This window comes from Pinus tabuliformis, chromosome 9, assembly GCF_031772625.1.
Source record: "Pinus tabuliformis cultivar Carrire ecotype Pingquan chromosome 9, CPIR1, whole genome shotgun sequence".
NCBI lineage: Eukaryota > Viridiplantae > Streptophyta > Pinopsida > Pinales > Pinaceae > Pinus > Pinus tabuliformis.
In genome coordinates this window covers 1,841,418,266-1,841,446,004 of record NC_142307.1, presented here as the reverse complement: position 1 = coordinate 1,841,446,004, position 27,739 = coordinate 1,841,418,266, and the positions used below count along the sequence as shown (strand labels likewise).

General features: G+C 36.8%; 1 protein-coding gene across 1 annotated transcript; it reads right to left on the bottom strand.

Annotated features, from left to right (window-relative positions):
- Positions 1-3,164: 3,164 nt before the first annotated feature.
- On the bottom strand, positions 3,165-27,739 carry LOC149156174 (uncharacterized). The gene is made up of 4 exons (XM_089444664.1): positions 27,540-27,739; positions 10,569-10,908; positions 10,433-10,484; positions 3,165-3,340 (listed from the first exon to the last, which is right to left on the bottom strand). The coding sequence occupies exons 1-4, from the start codon at positions 27,737-27,739 to the stop codon at positions 3,309-3,311; spliced, it is 624 nt and encodes a 207-aa protein (XP_089300790.1). The 3' UTR covers positions 3,165-3,308.

Below are 27,739 nucleotides of genomic sequence, written 5' to 3'. Positions count from 1 at the left end.
GATCTCCAAAAAGTCTTGGACAATCATTCCAAGGTATTTGAGACTCCCAAAGGTCTCCCACCTATGCGTGATCATGATCATGCTATTCATCTGATTCCAGGAAGTGTTCCTCCAAACATCAGGCCGTACAGATATCCCTATGTCCAAAAAAGTGAAATTGAACGTATGGTTGCAGAAATGCTAGAGGCTGGTATAATTCAACCGAGTCAAAGTTCTTTCTCAGCTCCAGTAGTATTGGTGCACAAGAAGGATGGATCATGGCGCATGTGTCCAGATTATAGGGAGCTCAACAAGCTCACTATTAAAGATAAGTTCCCCATTCCTGTTATTGATGAATTACTGGATGAATTGCATGGATCAATTTACTTCACCAAGTTGGATCTTCGTTCGGGATATCATCAAATCAGAATGAAGATTGAAGACATTCCAAAAACGGCATTTAGAACTCATGAGGGTCATTATGAATTTTTGGTCATGCCTTTTGGCCTTACCAATGCACCTTCAACATTTCAAGGTTTGATGAATTCAATTTTCAAACCATTCCTTAGAAAATTTGTGTTAGTATTTTTTGATGATATACTAATCTACAGCAAGTCTTGGAAGGATCATGTTGAACATGTTGACAGGGTGCTACAACTATTGGAGGAGAAACAATTATATGCAAAAAGATCCAAATGTTTCTTTGGAGTCCAGGAGGTGGAATATTTGGGTCATATTGTATCTCATGAAGGAGTTAAGGTAGACCCTAGCAAAATTAAAGCCATTAAGGAATGGAAAATCCCCACATCCATAAAGCATCTGCGAGGATTTCTTGGGTTGACAGGGTATTATCGCAAGTTTGTTAAGAATTATGGGAGAATAGCAGCACCTCTAACAACATTATTGAAGAAAGATTCATTTTCATGGACTTCGGAAGCAACAAAGGCCTTTGAACATCTTAAAGAGGCAATGTGCCAAGCACCGGTCTTAGCTACACCGGACTTCACAAAAACCTTTATTGTGGAATGTGATGCTTCAGGAAATGGAATTGGTGCTGTTCTAATGCAAGATGAAAGACCCATTGCTTTTGAAAGTCGTCCAATCAAGGGAAAGTTTTTAAGCAAAGCTATTTATGAGAAGGAAATGTTGGCAATACTCCATGCACTTAAGAAATGGCGACCCTACCTAATGGGAAGACACTTCAAGGTAAAAACGGATCATGATAGCCTTAAATACTTTTTAGAACAAAGATTATCCTCTGAAGAGCAACAAAAGTGGGTCACAAAGATGTTGGGTTATGACTTTGAAATCATCTACAAAAAAGGGAAGCAAAATGTGGTGGCAGATGCACTCTCAAGAAAGGATGAGGATGTGGAAGCATTGTTGTGTGCCATTTCTATTATCCAACCAGATTGGATAAACGAAGCAAGGGAGGAATGGAAGAATGACGAAGAAGTGTGGGCACTTATTCGAAAGCTACAACAAGATTCCAGTACTTCTGATACATTTAGCTGGCAAAATGATTCGTTATGGTACAAAGATCGCTTATACCTCTGTAAGAATTCCCAGCTAAAACAAAAGATTCTTATGGAATTGCACACTTCTCCCTTAGGAGGGCACTCAGGATTTTTAAAAACTTACCACAGGGTTAAGAAGGAATTTTTTTGGGATGGCCTTAAATCAGATATTCAAAAGTTTGTGGCGGAATGTTTGGTTTGCCAGCAAAATAAAGTTGAAACAATTAAGACACCGGGTCTATTACAACCTTTATCCATTCCAAGCCAACGTTGGGAGGAGGTTTCAATGGATTTTATCACAGGTTTACCCAAGTCTGAGGGAAAGAGTGTCATCATGGTGGTAGTTGACAGACTTACCAAGTATGCACACTTTTGTGCATTATCACATCCATTTAAAGCCAGTACAGTTTCTACTGCATTTATGGAAACAGTTCAAAAGCTACATGGAAACCCAAAGATTATTGTAAGTGACAGAGATCCCATTTTCACTGGAAATTTTTGGACAGAATTATTTTCTTGTCTTGGTACTCAGTTAGCTCATAGCTCATCTTATCATCCTCAATCTGATGGGCAAACTGAGATAGTAAACAAATGTTTGGAAGGATATCTTCGTTGCTTTGTATCTGATAAACAGACACAATGGGTCAAATGGTTGCCTCTGGCTGAATGGTGGTATAACACTTCCTTCCATACAGCAACAAAAATGACCCCATTTATGGCACTTTATGGGTATCAACCACCATCCATCACATCATATTTAAGAGAAAATTCTAAGGTTCAGGCAGTGGAACATCACATCGAACATCAACAACAAGTCCTCCAACTCTTAAAGGATAACCTCGTGTTGGCACAAAATAGAATGAAACAACAGGCAGATCAACATCGCAGTGAAAGAAGTTTTGATGTAGGTGATTGGGTATTCCTACGGCTACAACCATATAAGCAAATGTCCCTAAAGCAAGCTAAGAAGGATAATAAATTATCACCAAAGTATTATGGTCCGTACAAGGTGTTGCAAAAGATTGGTACTATGGCATACAAATTGGAGCTTCCTGCAGCTTCTCGATTGCACCCAGTTTTCCATGTTTCATGTTTAAAGAAGGTTATAGGTGACAAGCTCCCAATTCAAACAATATTGCCAGAACTTGATGAGGAAGGAAAAATTATATTGGAACCGGAAGCAGTCACAAAACAAGAACTCGACAGCTACGAAATCGATCAATTTCAGAGTATCTTATCAAGTGGAAGAACTTATCCGCTGAAGATTCCACATGGGAGGATGAGAATTTTATGCAGAAGTATCCAGAACTACTCAAGCGTTGAGGACAACACTTTTTTGAAGGAGAGGGGCATGTTGGGTCCCTATAATACTAGTGATTACCCCATTACTATTGTAGTTATACCCCTTATTTATATTGTTGTGCCCCTATTACCCCCATATTGTTATTTTTGTGCCCCATAGAATCCCTCTATTGTTATTTTTGTGGCTTTATATTATTATTGTTAGGTCGGCTGGATTATATTGTGACTCCTTAGACTCCTATATATAGAAAGGAGGTTTTGTCATTTGTAACATCCAAGAATTGTTCATTTATGTAATGTAAAGGAGGTTGCCCCCTCGAAGAGGCTGAATTCTAAGGCGTTGATCTATCTTTTCTATCTTTTCTTGAGCTGGTTTCATAACAGATCCTGAGGATTTCGTAATACATAATCTGATCATGTGATAAAATATCATTGTTTGAGCTAATCTCCCACTTCCCTGTCTGCCTAAGACGTTGTAGCTTTTCCCTTTTATGGCCTCATGATGTTTTGTCAACTGAATGGCTTTTGCCCAGTCCACATCTCTGCACACAAAGATAGAAAAAAATCAGTTTCTTATACTAGATTTCCTATTCTATCACTAAATGCTTTCATCCAACTTTAACCGATAATTTCCTCATTTTAATATATAAATGGAGATAACTGTATAAGGATGAATGGTAAATGAAGCATTTTACGAAGAGAAATCATACATTTTTCTTGTCCCAACACAGATTAAAGCATCAAGAAAACCATAATACGGACACGCTTCGAAACCCCCTTTACAATGTTAGGGTTGTGGGGAACACACTATTACAAAAAATTTCCCCATCCTACCAGAACAGAACCGACTGCCAAATTGAAAGAAGCTTCTACAGTCAGTCAATTAGCAAGGATTCTACCCAAAATTAATGCTGCCCTAGAAGATCACCAGGCGGATTACTAGCCGGCCATGATAGAACTGGAAGGTAAGTTATTTAACCAAACATAGTCTATTTTAGTATATCCTAGGGAAATTTTAAGTTATGTCATCCCCAAGATAGTAAAAAAATACCATTTAAAAACCCATAAATTTAAGAACCCCTGGATGGTAAAACTGGCTACTGGGGCCAAAAGAAGTGTAACAACAAAAATGCCAGATTGCTCAGTTGAGATAGGAAAGCGTAAAATTAAATTAATCTAAATATATTTCCACTAGGATCTAATGATTTTTTGATTGGAACGGATTGGTTGGAAGGACACCAGTCTTTGGTAAATTGTAAAGAAAAATCTATTAGTTACCTTACTGAAGATGGCTCTAGGCAAGAAATTCAAGGAATTAAAAAGCCAGTAAAATTATGCCCCATTACAACCTCCCAGTTAGGAAAATGTGTGAGGAAAGGTTGTTTGATATATGTTGTATAAGTTGGATATTCTAATACCAAGGAAAAGATTGCTATCTTGGAAAAAATGCCTGCAATCCAGGATTTTGCAGATGTCTTTCCTGAGAATATACTAGGACTACCCCCAAACGGGATACTGACTTCACCATAGAGCTAATCCCTAGAGCAATTCAAGTTTCTAAGGCTCCATACCGCATGAGTATACCCAAGCTAACAAAGCTCAAAATGTAGTTACAAGAACTGCTAGACAAAGGGTTTATCCATCCACGTGTATCACCTTATGGTGTCGTGATGTTGTTTGTAAGGAAAAAGTATGGCACCCTAAGGCTCTGCATCGACTATAGGAAGCCAAATAAATTAACTATCAAGAGAAAATATCGGCTTCCTTGAATTGATGATATGTTCGATGAAGTTAAAGGTGCCACAATTTTTTCTAAGATTGACATACGATTATGTTTTCATCAAATTAGAGTAAAGAAAGAAGACGATTATAAGACAACATTTAGAACTGATACAAACATTACGAGTTTTTTGTGCTACCTTATGGACTAACCAACGCACTAACAATGTTCATGATATTAATGCATGGTGTCTTCTACCCATATTTGGACAATTCTTTCTTAATATTTAGAGATGATATTTTGGTCTATTCCAGAAATTTAGAGGAAGACAAAGAACATTTTTAGATAGTGTTTCAAGTTATGCAGGAACATCAGTTGTATGCTAAATTTAGTAAGTTCAATTTTTATAAGAATCAAATCCAGTATCTAGGACATGTAATTTCAGCCAAAGGTATAGCGGTTGACCCTAAGGAAATTAGAACTACTATGTAGTGGCCTATACCTAAGAATGTCACATACATACGACCCTTCATGGGTCTTGCAGGATATCAATGTCATTTTATCGAAGGGTTTTCTTGGGTTTCTTACCCTATTACCTCCATGCAAAAGAAAGGGAAGATATTTAAATGGACAGCTGATTTCAAAAAATGTTTTGAACAACTAAAGCAATTATTAACCAATGCCCTAGTATTGAAGAGAGCTGACCCAAACAAAGAATTTTTGGTCTACATTGATGCCTACCTGTTGTGGGGAAAAGTATCCAACACGGAATGACCCTATCCCACTCTAAGGGTGATAGTTCCTTAGCAACAACTGAAGCAAAGCTATCTAAAGTTACTTCTTTATGACATGCAAGAGATGAAAGGAAGGGATCCACTTACCGATGTCTTGCGCAAATGGTCGATCCAATCTCCTCTATTTGCCGCTCGCTCCCAGCTCCAAGTCTTCTCACGGGCCCAGCTACACGAGATCCTGCGAACAAGACAAGAAAAGGAAACTACAAGAAGCATGCATTCATAATTGATTCAAGGATTAGCATAAATCAAATACGCAAGTAAGACAATACACCGTTGAAACACATGCGAATAGAAGAACCTCAAATGCTTTATTAATATAAGGAAGTAAGGTTCAGGCGGTGATACAACCGTGAGAGGTCCAATCCAGCATCACCTTCCCGACGGAAAGAAATCTCCTCTTCACCTCCCTCAAGCAATCACCCAATCCTCTCCACTGTAAACCAACAGCAATTCTTTGCACAAAATTCCGCCCTCCAGATCCCATGGGATGAGATCCTTATATAGAGTTTTGGAGTGAAGATAAGTCAGCTTGATGTGTGACTTGTTGTCCTCTTCAACTCCAGTTGTTCTTCAGTACTTGAGTCCACTCGGAGTTTCTACCTCCCACTTGGAGTTTTAGAACCTCTTTACTCATCATTAGGCGAATCTTCTGATCCAAGTGTCATTTTGGAAGCTTCCTGGGCACTAGCACATTGAGAAAAGATTCCTCCACATGTCAAAGTACGCCCAGCGCAGGTAGCCTTTGTTGCACTTGCTATGCAGCGCAGGTACACCATGGAGCTTTTGTCTTTCAGCGCAGATGCTTAGTGGAGCAGCTGCTTTGATCCAAAATTGACCTGTTTTTGAGTGTTTTTCAGTGGAGAACTGATTTGTAGTGCTGTGGTTTGCTGACCTTGTTCCTCTAGGGGTAGGAACAACATGTTTAGAGACTTTGGATCCCTCAGATTATTGACATTTCATGCTCTATGCTGTAAGGCACAAAAATGTCTATAACACTACCAGGAAGGGGTAGGCGGATTGCTGATGTAGGAGGGGAAAGTGATAACATATGAATGTCGAGCGCTGAAGGAACATGAGAAAAGATATTTCTCTTATGATCTGGAATTAGATGTCATGGTACAGGAATTGAATGTTTGGAGGCATTATTTTTTGGGCAAGAAGTTTTTACTAATGATGGACCATCACAGCTTAACAAATTATTTCATACAAATTAATGTGAATTCCCTCGAAGAAAGGTGGAATGCATTCCTTAGTGAGTTCGAATTTGACACTAAGCATTTAAAAGGAAAATAGAACCGAGTAGTAGATGAATTAAGTAGGAGAGTGCATTTAGTGTATGAATTCCAGTTCAATCAAATAGAATTTAATTTTACAAAATAGATCAAAGAGGTTTCCCAAAAGAACCTAGAATATCAGTTCTTATGGAAACAAACCAAACATACTAGCAACTCTGGAAAGCATTCTGAATATAATATTAATGGTGATCATCTATTAACTTTTAGGGGAAGAATATATATCCCCAACAAGATCTTAGTTAGACAATTGATTTTGGATGAATTCCATAGAAGCCCTTATGCTGCTCACCCTGGTTATCAAAAAAAAAAACATCAATTAAAAGAATTATTTTTTTCTTAGTATGAGAAGGGATATTATTGAATACTTAACAAAAATGTTTAAAGTGTCAGCAAGTTAAAGCTAAACACCGTCATCCTGCTAGTTTTCTCCACCCACTACCCATTTCAGAGTGGAAATGGGAAGTCATAACACTTGAATTCATAATAGGGCTACCCATATCTAGAAGACACAATGATTCATTCATGGTGATAGTAAAAAAAATGAGTAAAACAACTCACATCATTCCTATACAATCTATCTACAAGACTATCCAAATTCTTGATATTTTTATGATGGAGCTATTTAGACTGCATGACCTACCCAGTATAGTTAACTTAGATAGAGATGTAAAATTTACTTATGCATTCTTGAAGGCTCTCTTTATTGGATTGGGAATATAAGTACATTTTATTGTTGCATATCATCCACAAACAGATGGGCAAATGGAGCGATTCAATCAAGTATTGGAAGATATGTTAAGAATGTATGGTATGTAGCAACCTACCAAGTGGGAAGAGTGTCAATACTTGGTAGAATTCACCTATAATAATAACTATCATGAGTCTTTAAAGATGAGCATGTTTGAGGTATTATATGGCAAAAGGTGTAACACACCCTCTAACTAGAATATCTCAAAAGACAAAATAATGTTGGGGCCAAATATGTTAGCGGAAATGGAGAACATTGTGAATAAAAGCTGAAAATGCTTGAAAGGTGCCCAAGATAGGAAAAAGGCTTATGCAGACAATAAAAGAACTTAACAATAATTTAATATTGGGGATCATGTTTATGTATGAGTTAAATTGAAAAAAGATCACTTTAAGATGGGGTGGTTACGCAAAACTTTCGCCCATATTTTGTGGTCGTTTCCAGATATTAGAAATAACCGGATCGGTGGCATATCGGTTATCTCTACCTAGTCATATAAGAGTACATAATATGTTTCATGTCTCATTATTGATTAGATATGTATATAACCCTAGACATGTTATTTATTGGTAGAACATACAAGTCAAAAAAAATGCCATGTTTTGTTTTTTCTAAAAGAATGATTTGTTTTTTAATGGCATAACTAATTGTAAGTATGGTCTAGTGATAGGTCGAACCAGATGGAGAATTCATGGAAGAGCCTCAACAAATTCTCAACTAGAGAGAAATAATGTTACGGAGGTGAGCCATCACCCAGGCTAAAGTGTAATGGCGACACTTTAGCCTAGATGAGGCCACCTAGGAAGATGAAATCTTTATGTAGGAAGCTTATCCTGGCCTATTTGAGGGACCAAGTAACAACGAGGATGGTGTTACACTCCACAGGGGAAGATGTAACACCCTCGGTTAATGTAATTATTAGGTCAATCATTTACATTTACTTTTATGTTTAATGACTGACTCTCTCTCTCTCTCTATCTATCTATCTATCTATCTATCTATCTATCTATATATATATATATATATACATATACATATACATATACATATACATATACATATACATATACATATACATATATATATAGGTTGTATGGGAAATCTGACGAGAATTTTGGTTGGTTAAAGTTATTGTCGGAATACATGAAGAAAAAGGGAAATCTTGGAATTCACTGAGGGAAACCTAAAAATAGAACTTTTACGAGACAGTTAAGAATCAATTACTTTCTGTTCCCTCAAGATAAAAGAAGATCTCAAAATAGGCCAAGGATAGCAATGGAGGTCATAAAGTTGGAGGCATCGGGAAGAAGAAGTTAGTAGTGCCCACAGAGTTCTGTGAGGGAAGGAGAGACGCTGGCTGAGGTCTTATTGAGTTGGGAAAAAACCCATGGAAGCCTCAAGACTACTGTAAATTCCAGGTTGAGAATAAGGGGTCTATTGCAGGAGGATTAACCCTTTTGGGTTTATTGATCAAGATTGTTCTAGTATTAAGTGCTTAGGGGAGAGAAAAAGACGTAATTTCCTTTCTCAAGGTTAGGTGGTGTGGTTACCCTATGGATTCCCAAATAAATAAACATATCGGATACGTATTATAGTGCAAGATGATGATGGAACTTACAATGTGATTATAGGCTATGAATATTTCTTTGATGAAAAAGAAACTTCTAAAGTATAACTGTATTATATTCCTTAGCATTGAGAGAAGAAATCTAAGTTGTGAACATTATCTTTTAGAACAATAATCATGCACGTGTGAGCTATGTTATTTTCTTTATTAAAGTTCTCGTTCGTGTCTTTCAGTGAAAGGAAATAACTAATAAGTATATTGTTGTGTTTATTTTCTTAAGTGAACCATTTTTTTTATATATTATGTGTTTTAATACTGTGGAAAGAATGGGAACCAAAGTCCCATGTTTTAGTGCATTTCTTCAGGCAAGAACGAAATGTTGAGGAAACTAAAGGGCGGTGAATGTAGTAACTATGGGAACAGAGAAAAAAATGTTCGTGATTCCAAGGAGTAATTAACTGCTAAAGAAGTACACGGAAGTGTACACAAGAATGAAATTAGTTAACATAACTGGTTATTGGTGGTGTGAGAGGAGTTGGAAAACCACACCAGTCGCATCGTATAGGGTAGTGCCCTAGCAAGGTTGATGTTAGTCAGCCACCGGGCACAATATCAGATCTGGTGGATTGGAGTTGAACCTTAAACACCATTGGACTTAACTAATTAGAATATTGTCAATCACAAATAAGGCAAGAATATCAATTATCACGATTTCAGTACAACGAAATTTTAGGTGGCATTCTGGAAAATAAGACATGAACATATATACATAAGCAGATAAACCCATGTTTGGTATGCTAAAAATAAGTGACAAAGATTCATCATACATATAAATAAAATAGAACAGTGTAAGCACGCATCGATGAAACAGGTAACTGTCCAAAGAAGAACTCTTTTTGAAAAAGTAAGTAAATCATAACTTAAAAGCCTAACGCATAATATCAGTGCAAAAACCATCAACAAAAACCTCATGAAATTTGTAAAATATCTTACATAACATTTCAATGGAAAGCATGGAAAGAACCTTGTATAACCCTTTCAGCGCCAGACTAACCTGTTTACAACTTTTTCAAAAAAATGAATACCTGAGTCAAGAATAGTACAAGATTTTCCTCATAATTCACATCTAACAGAATTCAGGACGAAAACCCTCGTTCCTAGGACTAGGACATCCAAAAATTTTGTAGGATGGTTCCTTTCTTTTAAGGGTGGTCATTGTTGAATGCAACCTCTCTGAGAGGAAGGTTAATAACTTAAAAAAAAAAAATCTGCATAGTTACTATGCAAAGAGGGTAGTAAGTAATGCACCTGGGAAATAGCAATAACCCTAGTTAGAGTCAAGAACCCAAACACGTTGGCAATGGCTTGGGGAATTTCAAGCTTCCTCGAATGGTAAGAAGGATTAGCTTAACAAACCTTGCACACGGTAAGAAAGATTGAATTAGGATAAACTCAATAAAGGACGAGAGGAGATTTTTTAAGAAAAAGTTAGGGTTAGGGTCTTAACCTGTTGGCTGGAAATGGAGCCGCCACACGCCCGAAGTCGAGTTTGATTGAACCTAGAAGGGCATACTAGTAAATTATAATAACATACACCAAACGATACTGAAGGAGCGTGAGAAATCAAGATTTTAGCTCATTACCTGATGAATTCGAGCTGGAACCCGCGACCTGGAAAACCTCTCACCAGTGCCGTGCTGGTTGGCATGAGTATGTGTGGCAGAAGTCTGTAAGAATGGATACTGACAGTAGAAGAGGAGTCGTGAACCCTTGCAAGAGGAGTCAGGTTGCAAAGCTTTCCCCAACCGCACAACATTGTGAATGTTTGGCAAACCTTCGTGAAAAACCGGATGGTTACTCAATAAAACCCTAGAAGCTGGAGGAGTTGTTAGATTGATAGCCCAACAAATCGATGGTGTAATTTTGACCACCGATATAATCAATCGGTCTACAGAAGTGTTAGTCTCGTGTGGACAACTTGGCCTAGTGTAGAGTGAAGCAGATGTTAATTATTAATCATTCATAGATTGTTACCATGGAGAGACATATGTGTAAAAAAGTCCCATCACCAATTTCGGCCTCTAGAGTTTCAGTGTTTGGAATCGATTTGCAAAGAGTGCCACTGGTGTTCAAATCTCTAGAAGCGTCACCCATACGCTCGTAGTGTAAGAAGATACAAGCAATAAAAATACAAGTCCCATCACCAACTCCGATCTATGGAGTTTTGGTGTTTAGAATTGATTTACAAAAACTCCCACCAATATTTATAGAACATAAATACCAACATCAATATTAACTCTTTGGTACTGAGTTTTGAATATATAATGAGAATTATATGTGATGCTAAGGCTGGTTGTTCGATGCAAATGTTAATCAAATGCTTATGTGAGTTTTGAATACCTCATGAAAATTTTATGTGATGCTAAGGCTGGTTGTTTGATGCAAATGTTAATCGAATGCTTGTGGATATATGTGTTAGAAGCCAAGCCCCATTATCTTAAATAAACTTAGTACTTTGCACACTCTAGCAAATGATTCGTTAACAAAAATATCCGAGCCTCTAACGTATAGTTGAGTAAAGTTAAAAGTAAATTTTTATTTTATGATGGTGTGAAACATGTTACACATGGGAAGGGAATATGAAAATGGCAAGCAACTGGACCCGTAAGACGTTAGCGTTTGCTCTTATAAATTGTTTTTAAAATTTTATGCCCATACGGATTTTTAAAATAATATTTCTCGTTAATTTCTTTAATATAAATTTATTACCTTTTATCAGGACATTTGACATTGACGAATATATGCCAGAACGACGAACGCTATCTCTAACTACATGTCGTGTCCTTTATATGATTTTGGCAATATTTTAAATAATATTTGATAATATTTATCAATATCTATACCGTTCATCAAAATATTGAGTATTTTATAAGCGTTTCCTGTCATCTACTTTATCACAGATGTCTACCACTCAAAAACATCTTTTCAGGAAACTTTTTCGCGAAAAACATGATGACCACTCACATGATTAACAGAAAATGTTATCCAACTACAACATGACCAATCACATCATTAAAAGAAAATGTTATCCAACTACAACCATGATGACCAATCACATCATTAAAAGAAAATATTATCCCATTACTGACATGATGACCAATCACATCATTAAAAGAAAATATTATCCCATTACTGACACGATGACCATAGTCGTATTTGGCAAAAAAAAATTAAATCTGTTATCCATTTTTTTCTTGATATAGCATTTCAAGCACGCGCAGATGATGGCGGCGCACATTTTTGGTCTTGAACTGAAAAAATCCAATTATCACTTTCGCTATATTTTAATTTTGGGTCGGGGAACCCTGTAGCTGCAGTGGTCCTTAAATAGAGCTTAGAAGTCGTGGAAAAAGCACATAAATGAAAATTAGTTTTTTTCAGCACCAAAAAAAAGCTGTATATTTCTATTATTCTAATTTTCTTCATCACCAAAAAAAAGCTGTATATTTCTATTATTTTCTGGTATAGATAATACATAAAGCGGATAATAATTCCATGAAGAGATGCCCCATCTAGATAGCAGAAAAGAACATTTGATAGCAGTCCAATGTATACCACCCATAGATACGAGGAGATTTAAATATTATGTTCTACACATAAATGAAAATTAGTTATTGTCTACTTACTATGGATTTACAAGAATGGTTTCTGCCTGTGCAAAGCCGCTCAACTAAATAAATAATAGTCACAATATATATATATATATATATATAAAGTGATTGCATCTACAGTAGGTTCAGATTTTTAAAATTACATTTAGACTATTTAGTTTATTTACAGTATAGTTTATGGAACTTAATATTTAATAAAAAATTGAAAATAAATAAAATAAAAATAAACAATTTTATATAAAAATATTATAATAAGTTTTTTGTTGTGAAGTTGATTATAATCTTTGTGTTCTGTGGTTTAAGGAACTGCGATTTAGGGGTATTTAAGTAGTCAAACGTACTTGGTCACACCCGGTCTAGGTTATACCAGCACTTAACTGACTGGACGTTTTAGCATATCTCCTCCCAGCACACCACACAACCACCCTGTAAGGTTTGATCCTCAGTAGCCTTGCTAACTAGGCTCATCCTCAATTGGTTATACTAATAAGACTTAACAAAATATAATAATATTTTAAATAGTAAAACTAATTTATATTTATTTTAAATACATATTTATTAAATATCAATAAAATTTAACATTTTAATATATAAATTTCTTAATACATAATATGTAATTAAAAAATTTAATCCATTATTTAATAGATAACGGTTGAAAATAAATATACAAAATTTAATAAACATTTATAATGACATTATAGTACGAATGTCCTTTTAAAAAATTATAAATTTAGAATAATCTTTAATTAAATTAATGTTACACACACTCACTTTATAAACAAATTTATAACATTCTTTAGTTAAATTAATGTCTCACACACACTTTATAAACAAAACTTCTTCATTGTGCGCGTCTATATATGATAAAAAACTCAATAACATTTAATCTATAATTTTTATATATGTCAAAATCTTATATTTTTTATTTAAAATGTTTAAATTTTTAAACTTATGACAATAATAATAAAACTTGTAGGTTAAGCTTTTTTATTAAATATTTATAATTACAATTTACAAGTATGATATTTGTTTTTATTTGTTTATTAATATAAATTATTTATATTAAATGAAATATCATATAAAATTTGGAATATATCAATATTTATAAAAAAAAATTAACTAAATGAAAATTATCTTTATTTATTTGTTTATTATTTATAAAATATTAATTCTTATTTATTTATTTATTATTTATAAAGTATTTTGTTAATATTTAATAGTGTATATTATTAGCATAGATTTATTTTAACTTTGGATCTATCGAGTGTTAACAATAATCAAATATTACAAGATGTAAGTTTTATTTTAACTAGAAAAAAATTACAAATTTAGTGATTTGATTCATATCAATGCTTGACTTTTTACTTTGACACATTTTATTATTTCTCAAATTTATTTCTTTAATGTGGTGTGCATAGTAATGGTATATAGAATGTGTGTATTAAGTTGTTTTTTTCTTTTTTCATATATATATATATATATATATATATATATATATATATATATATATAAACTGATACCAAATTGTATAATATCATAATCCTTTTGTTGTGGTCTACTAACGAAAACTACATTATACCAGAATACTCATAAATTCCATGTCAAGTGTAGAAACCATAAGTTAACTCAAAACATCAAGAGCATGTGAAAATATCAATATTGTCGGGAATGCTTGGATTCACTAGAGGTATGGAATTTGGTCTGTTGTAGAGTTGCTCCTCAATGATGGCCAACTCCTCATGTTCTTCCACCACTAATGGGATTTATTAATCTTTGTTTTTCAAATTGATAAGTCCCAATCTCCAATCCTCCCAACACTCACTATTCCAACTTACTAAAAGATGAAGGTGAATGTCATTACATCCCAAGTTCGCCAAATTTCCTATTCTCCTAAAGTAAGTTGGAATAATAAATAGAATTATTGGGTCATATGGTCAATATGGATGATATATTTTTTCAACCTCTAGTTATGGAATTTTATTTTTGGAGAATCTCAATTATCATTTTCTTTACTCTTGAGATGACCAATTGAGAAACACCCTCCACAATAATCCTACAAAATTCTTGCAATTATGTGATAACAAGGCTTGTCTCTAGAGCTACAAATTCAGTTCCATTATTACTTAATGTCCCATATTATCTGCGAATAGAAACATTGGTTTCCCATAATTGTCACATAATATTACTCCAAGACTAGTAGAACCTGGATTATCTTTACATTTCCCATCAAAAGTAAGTTTAAGGAATCTCGGGGGAGGAGGGTTCCAGGAGGTCGAAGTTCAATAAAATGTGCTTCTTGGAGCAAAAGGACTAGTATAAGGAGAAGGAAAAAATTGGAGATTATGTAAAATTATGGAATCCAATCCTTCATATTCCCAATATGATAATAAGAAAGGGTGGAGTAGTACTATTTCACAGATAGACTATAAAATTATTTTTCCCAGATTACATGCCCTTCTAATGATTGGTTATTAAAGATGTGATTTTTCCACCATTCCCCTATGTTTCATTGTAGAAACCCTTGAATGAGGGCCCAAGCTTGATTTACAATAGAATCATTTTTCATAGAGGATCTCTAGCCTTCAATCATTTCTATGATGTCATCCTTATTCTTGTCTGATTGTCCAAGTAAGTTTAAGACCATAGAATTCCATAAAAACACATGTACTCAGTAAGTGCTTGATGTCCTTTACATATGATCTACATAGAGAACAGAGCAAAGATCCTTCGAATCCTTTGTGATAATGTTATCTAATCAAATCACCCTTTTATGTACTAACATCTAAAGAAAATGGGAAATTTTGGGCCCTATATTTTGAGCCAAAACCTATTTCGATATTGGTTGATGATAAAGATTGTTGTGATCTATAGCTAGTTTATATTCCTCTTTGATTATGAAAATAACTTTCAAATGTAGCCCCATCGAAGGTTGTCATGTCCTTCTAAGACTAGGCTCTTTCCTTTGTGCATTTCTTCCATTAATGTGTCTAGATTGTGTTGATTAGGCGTTTAAGGCCGACTTTGCTTATTTTTCCATTCTCTTCATGAGATGCATTCCATTGTTTGTTTTGAATAATTTGATACTATCAACAGGCCTCTATATTTCATAATCTCTTCTGTAGAAATAATTTGCTCCATACCTCAAAGATTTGGATATTTTTTCCATGATTCTGTCTAAAACAAGGCATCCTTTTCCTCTTGGACATCTCAAAAACAATGTTGTTGTAAAATAAATTTGTCAGTGGTGGCCAAGTTCCATATTCAAGATCCTTGAATAGGGTTTTGGGATCTCAATTGTTGTTTTCATGATTCAGAGGGGTTGTTTTTCTTGCTCCAAAGTTTCCTCCATAACTCCTGGCCACCTTGGATCCACCACCACTATAATATTTCACATAGAAAATTATTTAGAATTTATAGATCACAAAGACTAAGACCTTCTTCCATTTGGGTGAGACGTAATTTATCATAGGCTAAAAGGGCCCATTTTATTTACCACATATCCCCTATCCAAAGAAAGGATCTACTAATGAATATAAGGATTCCTTTAAGTTCCTCTAATGCAAAGAGAAGATACACTCCAAGGGTTTGCCAGATTGGTTTTGAAAAGAATAAATTTCCAGCAACATATAGAGATCTGAAGGTCCAACAATTCAATTTTTTGGATATTCTCTTGACTTTTTCCTTCCAATGAACATTTCTAACATAGTTTTCTACCAGAGTTTCTCCTAGATATTTAGAAGGAAGAGAACTATGTTGAAAACTCGATGACATTTCTAGGTTATCCTGCACTTCTAAGTTTATATTAAAGAAATAAATTTGATATATACCCACATTAACGGATGTACCTAAGGCATCCATGAAGTGATCCAGGATTTTTTTTAGAGCTCTAGCTTCTATTATTGTACGAACTCCCATTATCATCGTATCATAAAAACTTATTGATGGGAGATGGTAAGATAATTAGGATAAATTATTAATCATTTTATCTTTCGTTTTTCTATTGTATCCTTTATGGTGTATCCCAATCGTTTTATAGCAATAATAAATCATAATCACAAGAGAGGGCTTCCTTGTTGAGTTCCACATGATGACTTGAATGTTGAGTAAGGAGATCCATTAGGCATCACTAAGAAGAGATGGCTTGCAACCAAATCTCCTACACAATTAATCCAAACACTCAAAAATATGAAGGATCTAAGAACATTGAAGAGATAAGATCAAGTTTGTGAAAGGACATAGATAGCTCAAGATTTGATGTGGTAAGGTGACATAGATTAGAGTGCATAACAATGTTTCATTGGAAACCAGATGGTAGCTAAGGTGGTAAAAATAGTGGATTTTTAATGTTGTGAGGTGAGCTATAGAGTGTCAAGCTACCGATGGGTTTAGGTCTATTTTTTAGGCTTCACGCAATCCCAAAATACAGATTAATTGATAGTAATTAAACCCATTAAGTGCATTACATGATAAAATTTATGTTCAGGTCAAGATTTGTTAAATTATGACCCACTATTGAGTCAAGAAGAAACCAAGTAAATAACTATAGACAAAGAAGTGTTGCCTTGGAGGGAAATAGCTAATGGAATAAGTAGCAACCTGGGTAAGCCATTGAGACAAATTCCACAGCAATGAACAATAGTGACAAATAGGAAAAGGGAGGCCATATGCCTACCAAGTGGCTTTGTACAAATGTTCATGTGGCACATAGTTTGTACAAATTTTGAAATGGGCATAACTTTGTGCCAAAATATCAAAGTAAGAAGAAATTTATGTTGATAGAAAGATATCGACAACTAGAACATGATGGAATTATCATAAATGTGGGTTGAAGTGATGGAATAGAGAGGATATTTGATAACACCATCTTCACAATTAACCTATAAGGTTGGAACAAGATAAATCCCACAATGCTAATAACGCATTAATGAGTTGCATACTTTACAATGTTATGATATTATGATGGTACCTCACATTTGATGATATGAATGAGTATATTAGGTTTTAATTGATAATTCTTTTTCTGCTATTTTGATATATTAACAAGCTAAGCATTAGTTAGATCAAATGAGTTTTCCTAAGGTCATGATAAATTAAATTTTGTTTCAACATATTTAGTTATAGTTATTACTAATAGTTTGGTTGAGTGAGACAAGAATATTCATGAAAAACTCGTGAAAAATATGCACTCTTGTTTGAATTAACAATATCAATATACCTTATTATTATTATTATTATTATTATTATTATTATTATGAAAAATAATGATTAGTTGAACTAGTGTATGCTGGAACATGGATTATTCATTTCAATTAACCCACAGATGGCTAATGGGATTGTGCATAGCTTTACTAAATAGCCAAGGATGCTTGTCGTTATCCCTAACTTCATTCACTCTGACCATAGTCTAGGTTGGAAAGTTGCAATTATTTTACCTCCACTTTGCACATTGTCATGAGGGTGGACCATATATTCAATCACTCATGAGAACAAGCTAAGGGACATACAATAAATTGAAAAACTTATTTATCAGTAACCATTAGTTCTTCATTAAGGGAAACATTAAGAGCTAATTATTGCCTCTATTGTTGCATGATTTGTACCCTAAAATAGTTAGGGTAGTTGAAGGGGAAAAACTCATGGCACTCTCAGATTTATGCAATGTAATTCATTAAAGTGATGATATTTTTGGAATAGTTAGTATCATCCTTAAAAATATAATGAATTTAAATAGTAAATACTATATTTTTTCCACAGTGATAAAATCTATATAAAAAAAAATTAGACTAACAATCTAATAAATTCACTTTAAAAAATTAAATTATGAAAACCATAATAAAAATATGATGCAAAATGCCTTCCTAAATTAAAAAATAATTTATTTAAAAATGAAATACATAATAAAAATAATTGTATATGAAAATAATTGAATAAAATGTAACTAAACTTTATAATTAGTTAAATATACAAATATTCTAAAAACTAAAAGTAACAACAACTAGGGGATAGATGTCTAATGTTTTGTAGGGACTAGTAATTGATAGAGTACTGGTCTCACCAAACCACCAGATGTTGAGAGTTGTGAAACCAATATTTAAACAAAAATAAATAACATTAAGTGCAAATATATTTTAATTTATATCCAAAATTTCGAAAAACATTGACCCGACCCATAACTATCCATAAATTGTATCTTAATACATAAGAGTACAGATCATACTGACCCAAATAGATTAAAAGATAAAACCATAAATCCTTTCAAAATGGTATATTCCAGAAGTACAAAGTAGCAATCACTTCAACTCGTACTCATCAGAACTGAAGCTATGTATCCCAAATAAATATCCATACCTACACATAATAAAAGTAAATGTATGTCAGCCATAACTATTATGTTGTTCAACATTTAAACCCAATGTGTTCAATAAATGACACCCAACCGAATAACTTAAATAAATGACACCAAGCCCATTCTATTTCAAATTAAAATAGATAAAAGCACATGATTCAACAAAAAACAAATTCCTGGCCATTAGATCACATCCAAATAAATCTAGATCACACATTCAAAATGAAGCCATTTCAATCCGTGCCCATCCTTGCCACCTATTGAATTCAAGTGCAAAAAACTAAAAGAAGTTTAACCACTACTGAAGTTGCATGTTTAACATTCAAACTATTCACCAGCCCTGGAGACAAGCCTTCAAAGAATATTTGATAGTATATTCAGGTTATTTATTTCAATTAAAACACATTTTTCTTACAATTTTATTTTCATTTCTCACAATTTTTATTTTAGTTCTTATAGTTTCATTTTCATGAAAATATATATTTTTTCTATTTTTCTATATTCTGAATCATTTTAAAGTTTATTTGAAAATATGGCATAACCATAATGAAGAGTATTGGCTAGTATGGCTAGTTAGAGATGAGAAACAACAGAACTCTTGGAGGTAAAATTTAAATTTAACTAATAATTACAATTACATATTCTAATTCAAATAAAAGTTTATAAAAAAGAACTTGTTGTAGCAGCTACAACCACCCTCCAAAATTTTGCCTTAGCTTAGTTTTGGAACCTCCCTACCAACCATCCTTAGCAACATATATTGCACTATCAAGCACACAAGGTTCATCTGAGTTTGAGTGGCCTGCCAGCCTGTTCATGTCATCATGTTTGTCTTCCTTCCACAGGCCAACATTTCGGACTTAGGCTATTTGTTGGCTGAGAGAATCCCCCAAAAAATTGCATAATTCTGGAGGGGAACTAGCCTTCCCTCCAAAAATCGTGTAAATCAACTAGGTAGCATGTTGAGCTCCACAAGTGCGTAGAACAATCAGGCAGTCCTCCCTCAGAAAACGACATAATCTAACCCAACACTAGGCCTCACCCCAGAAATTGCGCAATTCTAGGAGGCAGTGACCTGCTCAGCCTAGAAATTACGCGATGCCTGATAGACATCCAGCACTGCTCAACCCAGAAATTGCGCAAATTTTCATCCTAGGCTCACAGACCAATGGATGTCCCTTCAAGTTGACCTGTTCCCTCCGAGACCAAGAAAATTTGATTTGCATGCATGGGCTACTCTTCCTGAAATAGCAAAAGGAAACATGCAGAAGGCATCCCTAGATTTGAGGGATATATTTTTAGCATCTGGAGATTACATGCAAAGATCATTTTAGAAACCTCTCGCCAAGTGTCGTTTTTTCCTAGATTTGTGGCATGCGCGTCATAACCTTGATCTTATAAAAAAATTATGAAACGAACGTTGCAGAGCTCATTCCTCACATCAAACTTGCAACTCTGACATCCCACATCACATCCAGGAGTCTTCAGCACTTTCAGCTTTGCTGTTTTAGGGTAGGTTTGCTTTTCATGTTTTGCACTGCATTTTTGTCGGTTTTTGTGTTTCAATTTCTGTGAGTATTGTATACCTGATTTCAATGAGTGCTTGTTGTCATTTTAATGTATGTTAGATTATAGAAGCATCTCTTCAATATTTGTTTGCATCTCACTGCTTTCGCATGTATGACACTATTGTTGCACAAACGGTTGTCGTTGTGGTGACATGCTTCACACACATGCATGCTTTCTTGTTTTCTGAATCCTGCACTTACTGTTTGCATGCATGATCATTCACTCTTGTTTACACTCAGTTTCACCATGCATTCAGACTTCTCATGTTTTCGGTCGCCCGTCAGCGCATCTCGGTTGCCTTAGCATGAACCTTGCCTTACCCGTCTAGCATTGTGCATTTCTCAAAGTGAAGGCTCTACCTTCCCTCCAGAAACTACACACGTTTGGACCAAGAGTAACCTCTAGGCTGTCATTACAAAATTCTGGGATTTAGTGCCTTGCTGGCCCCAAAAACTATGCAATACAATTTGTTGGTTTGCATGTCACTGCTAGTTGAAATTGCACATTTCACAGATTTAGTCCTTAGCAGGCTAGGCTCGATTGTGCATTGCACAGTTCCAGTACTCAGTCAACCTGGCCCAAACTGTGCCTTGCGCAGTTTTGGCAGTCAGTCTCCTAGCCTCCCCATGAAATTTGCACAATCTTCACAGGTAGTCACACAGGTATGTTGCATGTCAGTCCTTTAGTTTGTTTTGGTTTTCAACTGATAGATTGCTTTCCATGAGTGTTTCTATGTCTCCAGGTATCACAGGTGTTCGTTTACCTCTCAGTAGCATAGGTACAATGGCTTCCAGGAGAGCATAGTCAAAGGCATCATTGAGAGCACAACTGGGGATGTAGTCGATCAATTGTCTATGAACTTTCCTATCTGTGAAGAGATCAAGTTGTTCATGGAAAAGGATATCAAGATGAAATGGAAGTGACATCATAGCAAGCAGCACCATCAACAACAGCAAAAGGTGGCACACCTGCGTGAGACAAATGAAAGAGGAAGGTTGTTGATAGTGCAGAGGTGGAGCAAAGTTGCAAGTTCAAGCAGATCCACTTGTGATGAAATAAACTTTGGAGATTGAGGCTATGAGGTGACAAGGAAACAAGAGGATCATGGAAAGGAAGAGAGGGAAACAGAGAACGAGTTGCAGGTGCTGAAGTGGCAACTCAAGGAAGAATAGGAGTTGCAAAGATGCAAGAAGGAGTTGCAACAGGAACAACTACACCAGGAGGTGCAACATGCAAAGACTGATGAAACTACGCCCATACAGGTTATAGACCAGTCCAGCAACTGGCACGGAGCAGACAGGGTGAGCAGTGTCATCAATCACATGCAAGGTTGTTCAGGAGCATGGATGTAATTATGCACACACATGTGATCCCACCCATTGGCACACTCACCAAGGCGAAGACAAGAACCAAGTTTGACTCAAGCTGAACATGTATTTCAACAAGTTGATGCACATAGTCACTAGCACACACTTGAAGATCAACGCAGAAACTATGCATCAATATGTTGCTGGTACAACTATAATCAAGACGATTATGCACATATTATCAGATGAGTTGGACAGAGGAGCCATATCAATGTACTCACATGCAACATAGGTAAGAGTTCGTTTTCAATAGGATGTCACCATTCAGCGCACAGACACCATCATAGACGGCCAAGCTTAGCATCAGTTCACCACCGTCGATCATCGCGAGGATGACAAATAGTTGGTCTTCCCACAATTGTCTGAGTCTTAGTGATAGCTTGCATGGGTTTCTCAAGCCTATTTTGTTTCATATGGGTACATGTGCAGACTGTATGTAACATCTTGTAAAGTGAAATTCCAAGTGTTGATAGTTGAATGTAACAGTCATGTAGTAGGTGAAGAGTCATGAGGGTAGGTGAAGAGTCACAAAGGGGAACGTCAATGGTCACCCCACCCTTTGCTATTTATAGAACCTCATAACTCATTGTAAGGGGTTTTGGACAACCAATCTTCTAATAGGAGTATCTTAGAGAAAGCTTGGAGAGTATTGTAATAAGCCTTGACTTCTCCACAGTTCAAAGCTAATACATCTCTTTGGAGGAGCAGGTAGTAGTGAATGTAACATTCCGTTATTGGGACTAGTGGTTCGTCATGGTTGTACTGTATGTTTGAAACTTTCACTTATTAATATAATACAGCCAACACGTTTCATGCATATGTTTTTATTGTATTTATGTAAACTTGGTTACTCTAATGATATATGTATTTGTTTTCTTACGCATGTATATATAAATTCTTTCTGTATATGTATATATGAATCTTACTGAGATGTGATGCCGGTTTAACCATCACTTTGGATTTTTGGTTTTCCTTCCTTCCAGTTCGTGACGCATATTTTCTCGTGTGCTCCCTTCCAAACTAAGTGTTTATACAGGTTTCTAAGGGGCGCACTCATTCCACCTTCTGTGTGATAGAACCATTCATGCACCTTCATTGGCTTGCTGCATATGTCACACCCTTGATACCAACAAGGACATCCTACTTACCTCTGCACGCAACCCTGGTCAAGGCAATACCGTATGACCCACTGTTGGGACTCCTGCACCAAACGGTGTGAGGTCGAGTTCAGACATCTTACCGAGGAGATCCCTTGACAAGTTGGCGGCTCCAACACTGTCAACAAAACTAAACCAGATCAACATTTTAACCAAAAATTTAACTTTGTTTAGTTGAAATTCCTAGGATGTCTGTGAGTGTCTCCAAAAGTGTAAGACTTTATAATTTTCAACATTTAAGGATTAAATATGGTTGAAACAATAGTAAGCCAATGCACTTTATAACTAGGTCCAACAACACAGCTAAGGCTACCCTCAACATCAAAACTAAAGAGAGAATTTGTCAAATTGGAGTTGCGTGGATTGTGATTGCACATTTTCATTTCACCATCCCTTGGTAGCCTCTCATTATTACACACTCTGGATCTTTCTCAGAATAATTTGACAAGAAGAATTTTAATAGAGATTAGGTAGTTAAATGTGCTGGGAGTTCTCAACCTCAGCATTATTTTTTGTATGGCTATATTCCAAAAGTGTTATGTAATTGTACAAAGATGCAATTGATCTGATTCTCATTAAACAACTTTCTAGGGAGTATACCAACAAAAATTGGTCATCTAGTCTAGTTGGAACAACTTCGCCTGAGCAATAATAATCTTAGTGGAAGTATTCCATCTTCTCTGAGAAACCACACTTCTCTCAAGGCGTTGTCCATTGGATATAACGATCTCACTGGTCTAATCCCATCTCTACCCTAAATTTGGCTCAAAATAGCATGATGGGTAGCATACGTAAAGCTGTTGGCAATTTGACTGGGCTCATATACCTAAATCTTTCTCAAAATAAATTTAGTAATAGCATACCTCAAGCCATAAAAAAAATGAGACAGTTGACCACCTTAAATTTAGGGGAAAAAAATCTAACTGACAAAATACTGGAGGGCATTGCCACTTTGAACCATCTTCAACAACTTTTTCTAAACGACAATCACTTTACATCTAGAATTCCAAAAGGGATAGGAAAACTTCATTCTCTTACGAAATTATTTTTTGAATCGAAACAATATTTCTGGGAGCATTCCTGAAAGTATTGGCAATTTGGTTTCACTTCAACAATTAGATATATCTGAAAACAATCTAGAGGGACCAATCCCAGATCATATTGGCCAATGTGTGGGATTAGAAATGTTAGATTTGTCCAAAAACAAGTTGAATGGAAATATTCCTTCATCTTTAGGCAATTGTAAATCTATGAGGAATTTATTACTACACCAAAACAACTTTTTTGGAATATTACCACCAACTATAACTAAATGTACTATTTTACAAAGGTTAAAGGTGTCAGAAAACAAACTGAGTGGAAATCTAGAAATAAGATTTCCAATTTCTATGGAAGTTCTCTTCGCTTATTCTAATAACTTATTTTTCCTAGTGTACCCAACTTCAACTGCTAGATGTAAGCAAAAATAGATTAACAGGTCAACTACCTAGCTACCTTGTAACTCTGTATGAATTAAGAGTTTTAAGTGTTGGTTATTTATATGTTTCATCTAATGAAATATGTGGAAGAATACCACTAGGAATACAATTTGACGCTTTCAATGCTACTTCATTTCAAAGAAACAAATTTTTATGTGGTTTAAGTTTACAAATATGAAAGGAAAAAGAAAAACAATTTATAAAAAGGAACTAAACTAGATCAAACAATGTAAACTTTGAAACGGGAACTGATACTGTTACCCTTTTCGTAGAGATAGTAAAAAAGTGACCTGATTTTGAAAAGGGGTGATGCAGAATGAACATCTTTTTTTTAGAACATAGTTTTGGCACTTTAATTTTTTTATGTACATTACGTTTTAGAATCATTTTAAAATGGTAGTGATTTTCATGCTGATTTAAAAAAGTGAGTATTCTGCATCACCCCCTTTTTTTAAAAGACCTGTTTTTTGGCTTTAAATTTTCTAATGTATAAAATGTAAATAATTATTTTGTAAATTTGATCATTTTTGGAGTGGTCGTTTTCTTCACATTTTCTTGTTTTTTATTTTAATTTTAACTTTTTTTTAGTGAGGTTTTTATTGTTTTGCATTTATAAATTAGGAGGTCGATATTTAGAATTTTCGATATTCTACATATTTATACATCCTTAATTAATTTTTCAATCCACATGAAATAATTGTTTCTAAAAAACAATATTTTTTAACAATGGACATAAAAATAACCATTTTTAACATAAATATAACTAAAACACTACACGTTTTGATAATTTTTGCTAGAATTGACATGTCAAAATCACAATTTTATATGATAATTTTAACTAAAAATGGTTAAATAATAGCTTTTTTTATGAATTTAATGTCAAAAAAATAATAATAATCACTTTTTTTTTCAAAAAATAATGATTAACCTAAAAATCAATGCGAAAATCACATATTACAGATATTGAACATATAACAAGCCTAATTGAGTGTTTATTCTTCTCATAAAATGTCAAAGTCAAAACATTGCAAAGCTTGATTTACAAGCATAACTTAAATTTAATCAACAATGTCACGTAATCCAAACTCTTCGTCCTCTAGAGTTTCATCATTGTCTTCTTCCACAATATTTTCTATTTCCTTTTACTCACTTTCCTCTTCTAATGGGTCTTTGATGTCTGCGAATCTCACACACAACCCCCGGTGCCCCAACCCTCTCAACCCCCACCTCCCTCGGCCCGGCCGACCTCACCCGCCCCAACTGACCCCCCACCCGGCCCCAACTGACCCCCCACCCGGCCCCAGCGCCCTCACCCGCCCCCTGGCATGGGTGCCCTTACCCACCCTCACCTGCCCCCCACCCCGGCCCGGGCGCCCTGCCAACTCCCCCCGCCCGGGAGCCCACACAACCCCCCGCGCCCCAACCCTCTCAACCCCCCTGGCTCGGGTGCCCTCACCCGGCCCCCCACCCGGCCCCCGGCCCGGGCGCCCTCACCCACCCTCACCCGCTTCCCCACCCGGCCCGAGCGCCCTCACCCGCCCACTCGCCCGTCCTGGGCGCCCTCACTCACCCTGTAATGTCCTGCGGTTCCTACCCAAGGTGCGACCGCGTTTGGGCGATGGGCGAGTCGGGCGCGCGTACGGTTGAGGGCGAGCTGCAGTTGTGCGATGGGCATGCGGCAAAATTGCGACGATAACATATGCGAAATAATGGAAATGAGATGGAGTTATATGCACCTTGGAGTGTTGAACATGTGCGTGCGGCCGACCTACGATGGGAAGGGAAGCCGACGGTGTTCTGGGCATTTGGAGGGTGTGCACATAGCGTTGGGTGGTTGGCTGGGCGAGCCACCACCCCCACTTACGATGAGTATATATTGTAGTGCGTTGGAGCACTTGGAAACATTCGATCATCACTTGTCATCTTCGCACAAGGAAGGAAGTGCGCAAATTCTAGTGCGTAGTACAAGAAGTGAAGGCGCACATCTCATGTGTCGTTCTTGAGTGTGCGCACGGTGGAAGAATTCGCACTTGGTATTGGGCAAAGGGCGGGTGAAGGTGCGCCCGGTGGTTGGGTGAGGCGTGCACGGTGAACGTGTGGCACCCGTTTGTGTGAAGGCTTGGCGTGGGTGTCTTGGCGACTCGGGTGAGCACCCACCCACAATGCAAGTGTGCATGAAGACTTGTTGGTGTGTTGGGTTGTGAATGGAAGTGTGTCTCGGTTGGAGGCACCCGTGTGTGGTGACTTGGAGGCGCACCCAAGTTGGGCAAACAACACGATCATGCGACGAGGTGAACAAAGGGTTGGTGAGTCGTGCGGCGACCGTGCGAAGGTGCCGACGAGCTGGGCAACCGAGTTTGCCAAAGTTGTGAAAATTGACTAAGTGTAAATTTGGGGTTTCCCAAGATTTAACTTGTACATTGTAAAAGTGAAGATTGTATAATATATTGATTCGGGCAGACTCATATTGCAGGGAGTTGCCCCTCCCTTTATACTGTGCAATTGTGTTCTCGTTTATAATTGATGTTGATAATGAATCTGTATGGTTGTTCATTGGTATAAAGGATAACATAATACTACTTGGTTGCGACACACAAACTAAGTAGGGAAAAGTGAATTAGGCCTAGTCCACGAACATAAGTATTGGTGGAAAGTAAGTGTTCGGTGGTGCCACACCTCGCTATAAGCGGTCGAAATACTACCGTAGGTGTAGGGGCGTGACACGGCACCCTGCCCGGCGCCCTCACCCACCCCCCGCGCCCGGGCGGCCTCACCTGCCCACCCTCACCTGATCCCCTGCCGGGCGCCCTCACCCGCTCCCCCGCCCGGTGCCCTCATCCGCTTGCCCGCCCTACGCCCTCACCCACCCCAACCGGCCACCCGCCAGGCCCGGTCCCCCTCATCCACCCGACGCCTTCACCCATCCGCCCGCCCAGTGCCCTCACCCGCCTCACCCGCCCTGGCGCACTCGCCCGCCCGCCCGCCTGGCGCCCTCACCCGTCCGCCCGCCCGCCTGGCGCCCTCACCCGTCCGCCTGCCCGACACTCTCACTCGCCTCACCCCCCCACCCACCTGGCGCCCTCGCCTGCCCGGCACCCTCACCTGCCTCACCCGCCAGGGCGGGCAGGCCCTCGTCGGCCCGCCCTACCGGCGCCCTTGCCCGCCTGGCGTCCTCATCCACCTCACCCGCCCGGGTGTCGTTGCCCGCCCGCCCACCTGGCGCCAT

Coding starts and splice junctions, on each gene's coding strand:
- LOC149156174 (XM_089444664.1), bottom strand. CDS start 27,739: ATGGCGCCAGGTGGGCGGGCGGGCAACGACACCCGGGCGGGTGAGGTG. Junction 10,909..27,539: donor AGTGTCGGGCAGGCGGACGG/GTGAGGGCGCCA, acceptor ACTCTACACTAG/GCCAAGTTGTCCACACGAGA. Junction 3,341..10,432: donor GCTCCATTTCCAGCCAACAG/GTTAAGACCCTA, acceptor CTTTGTGTGCAG/AGATGTGGACTGGGCAAAAG.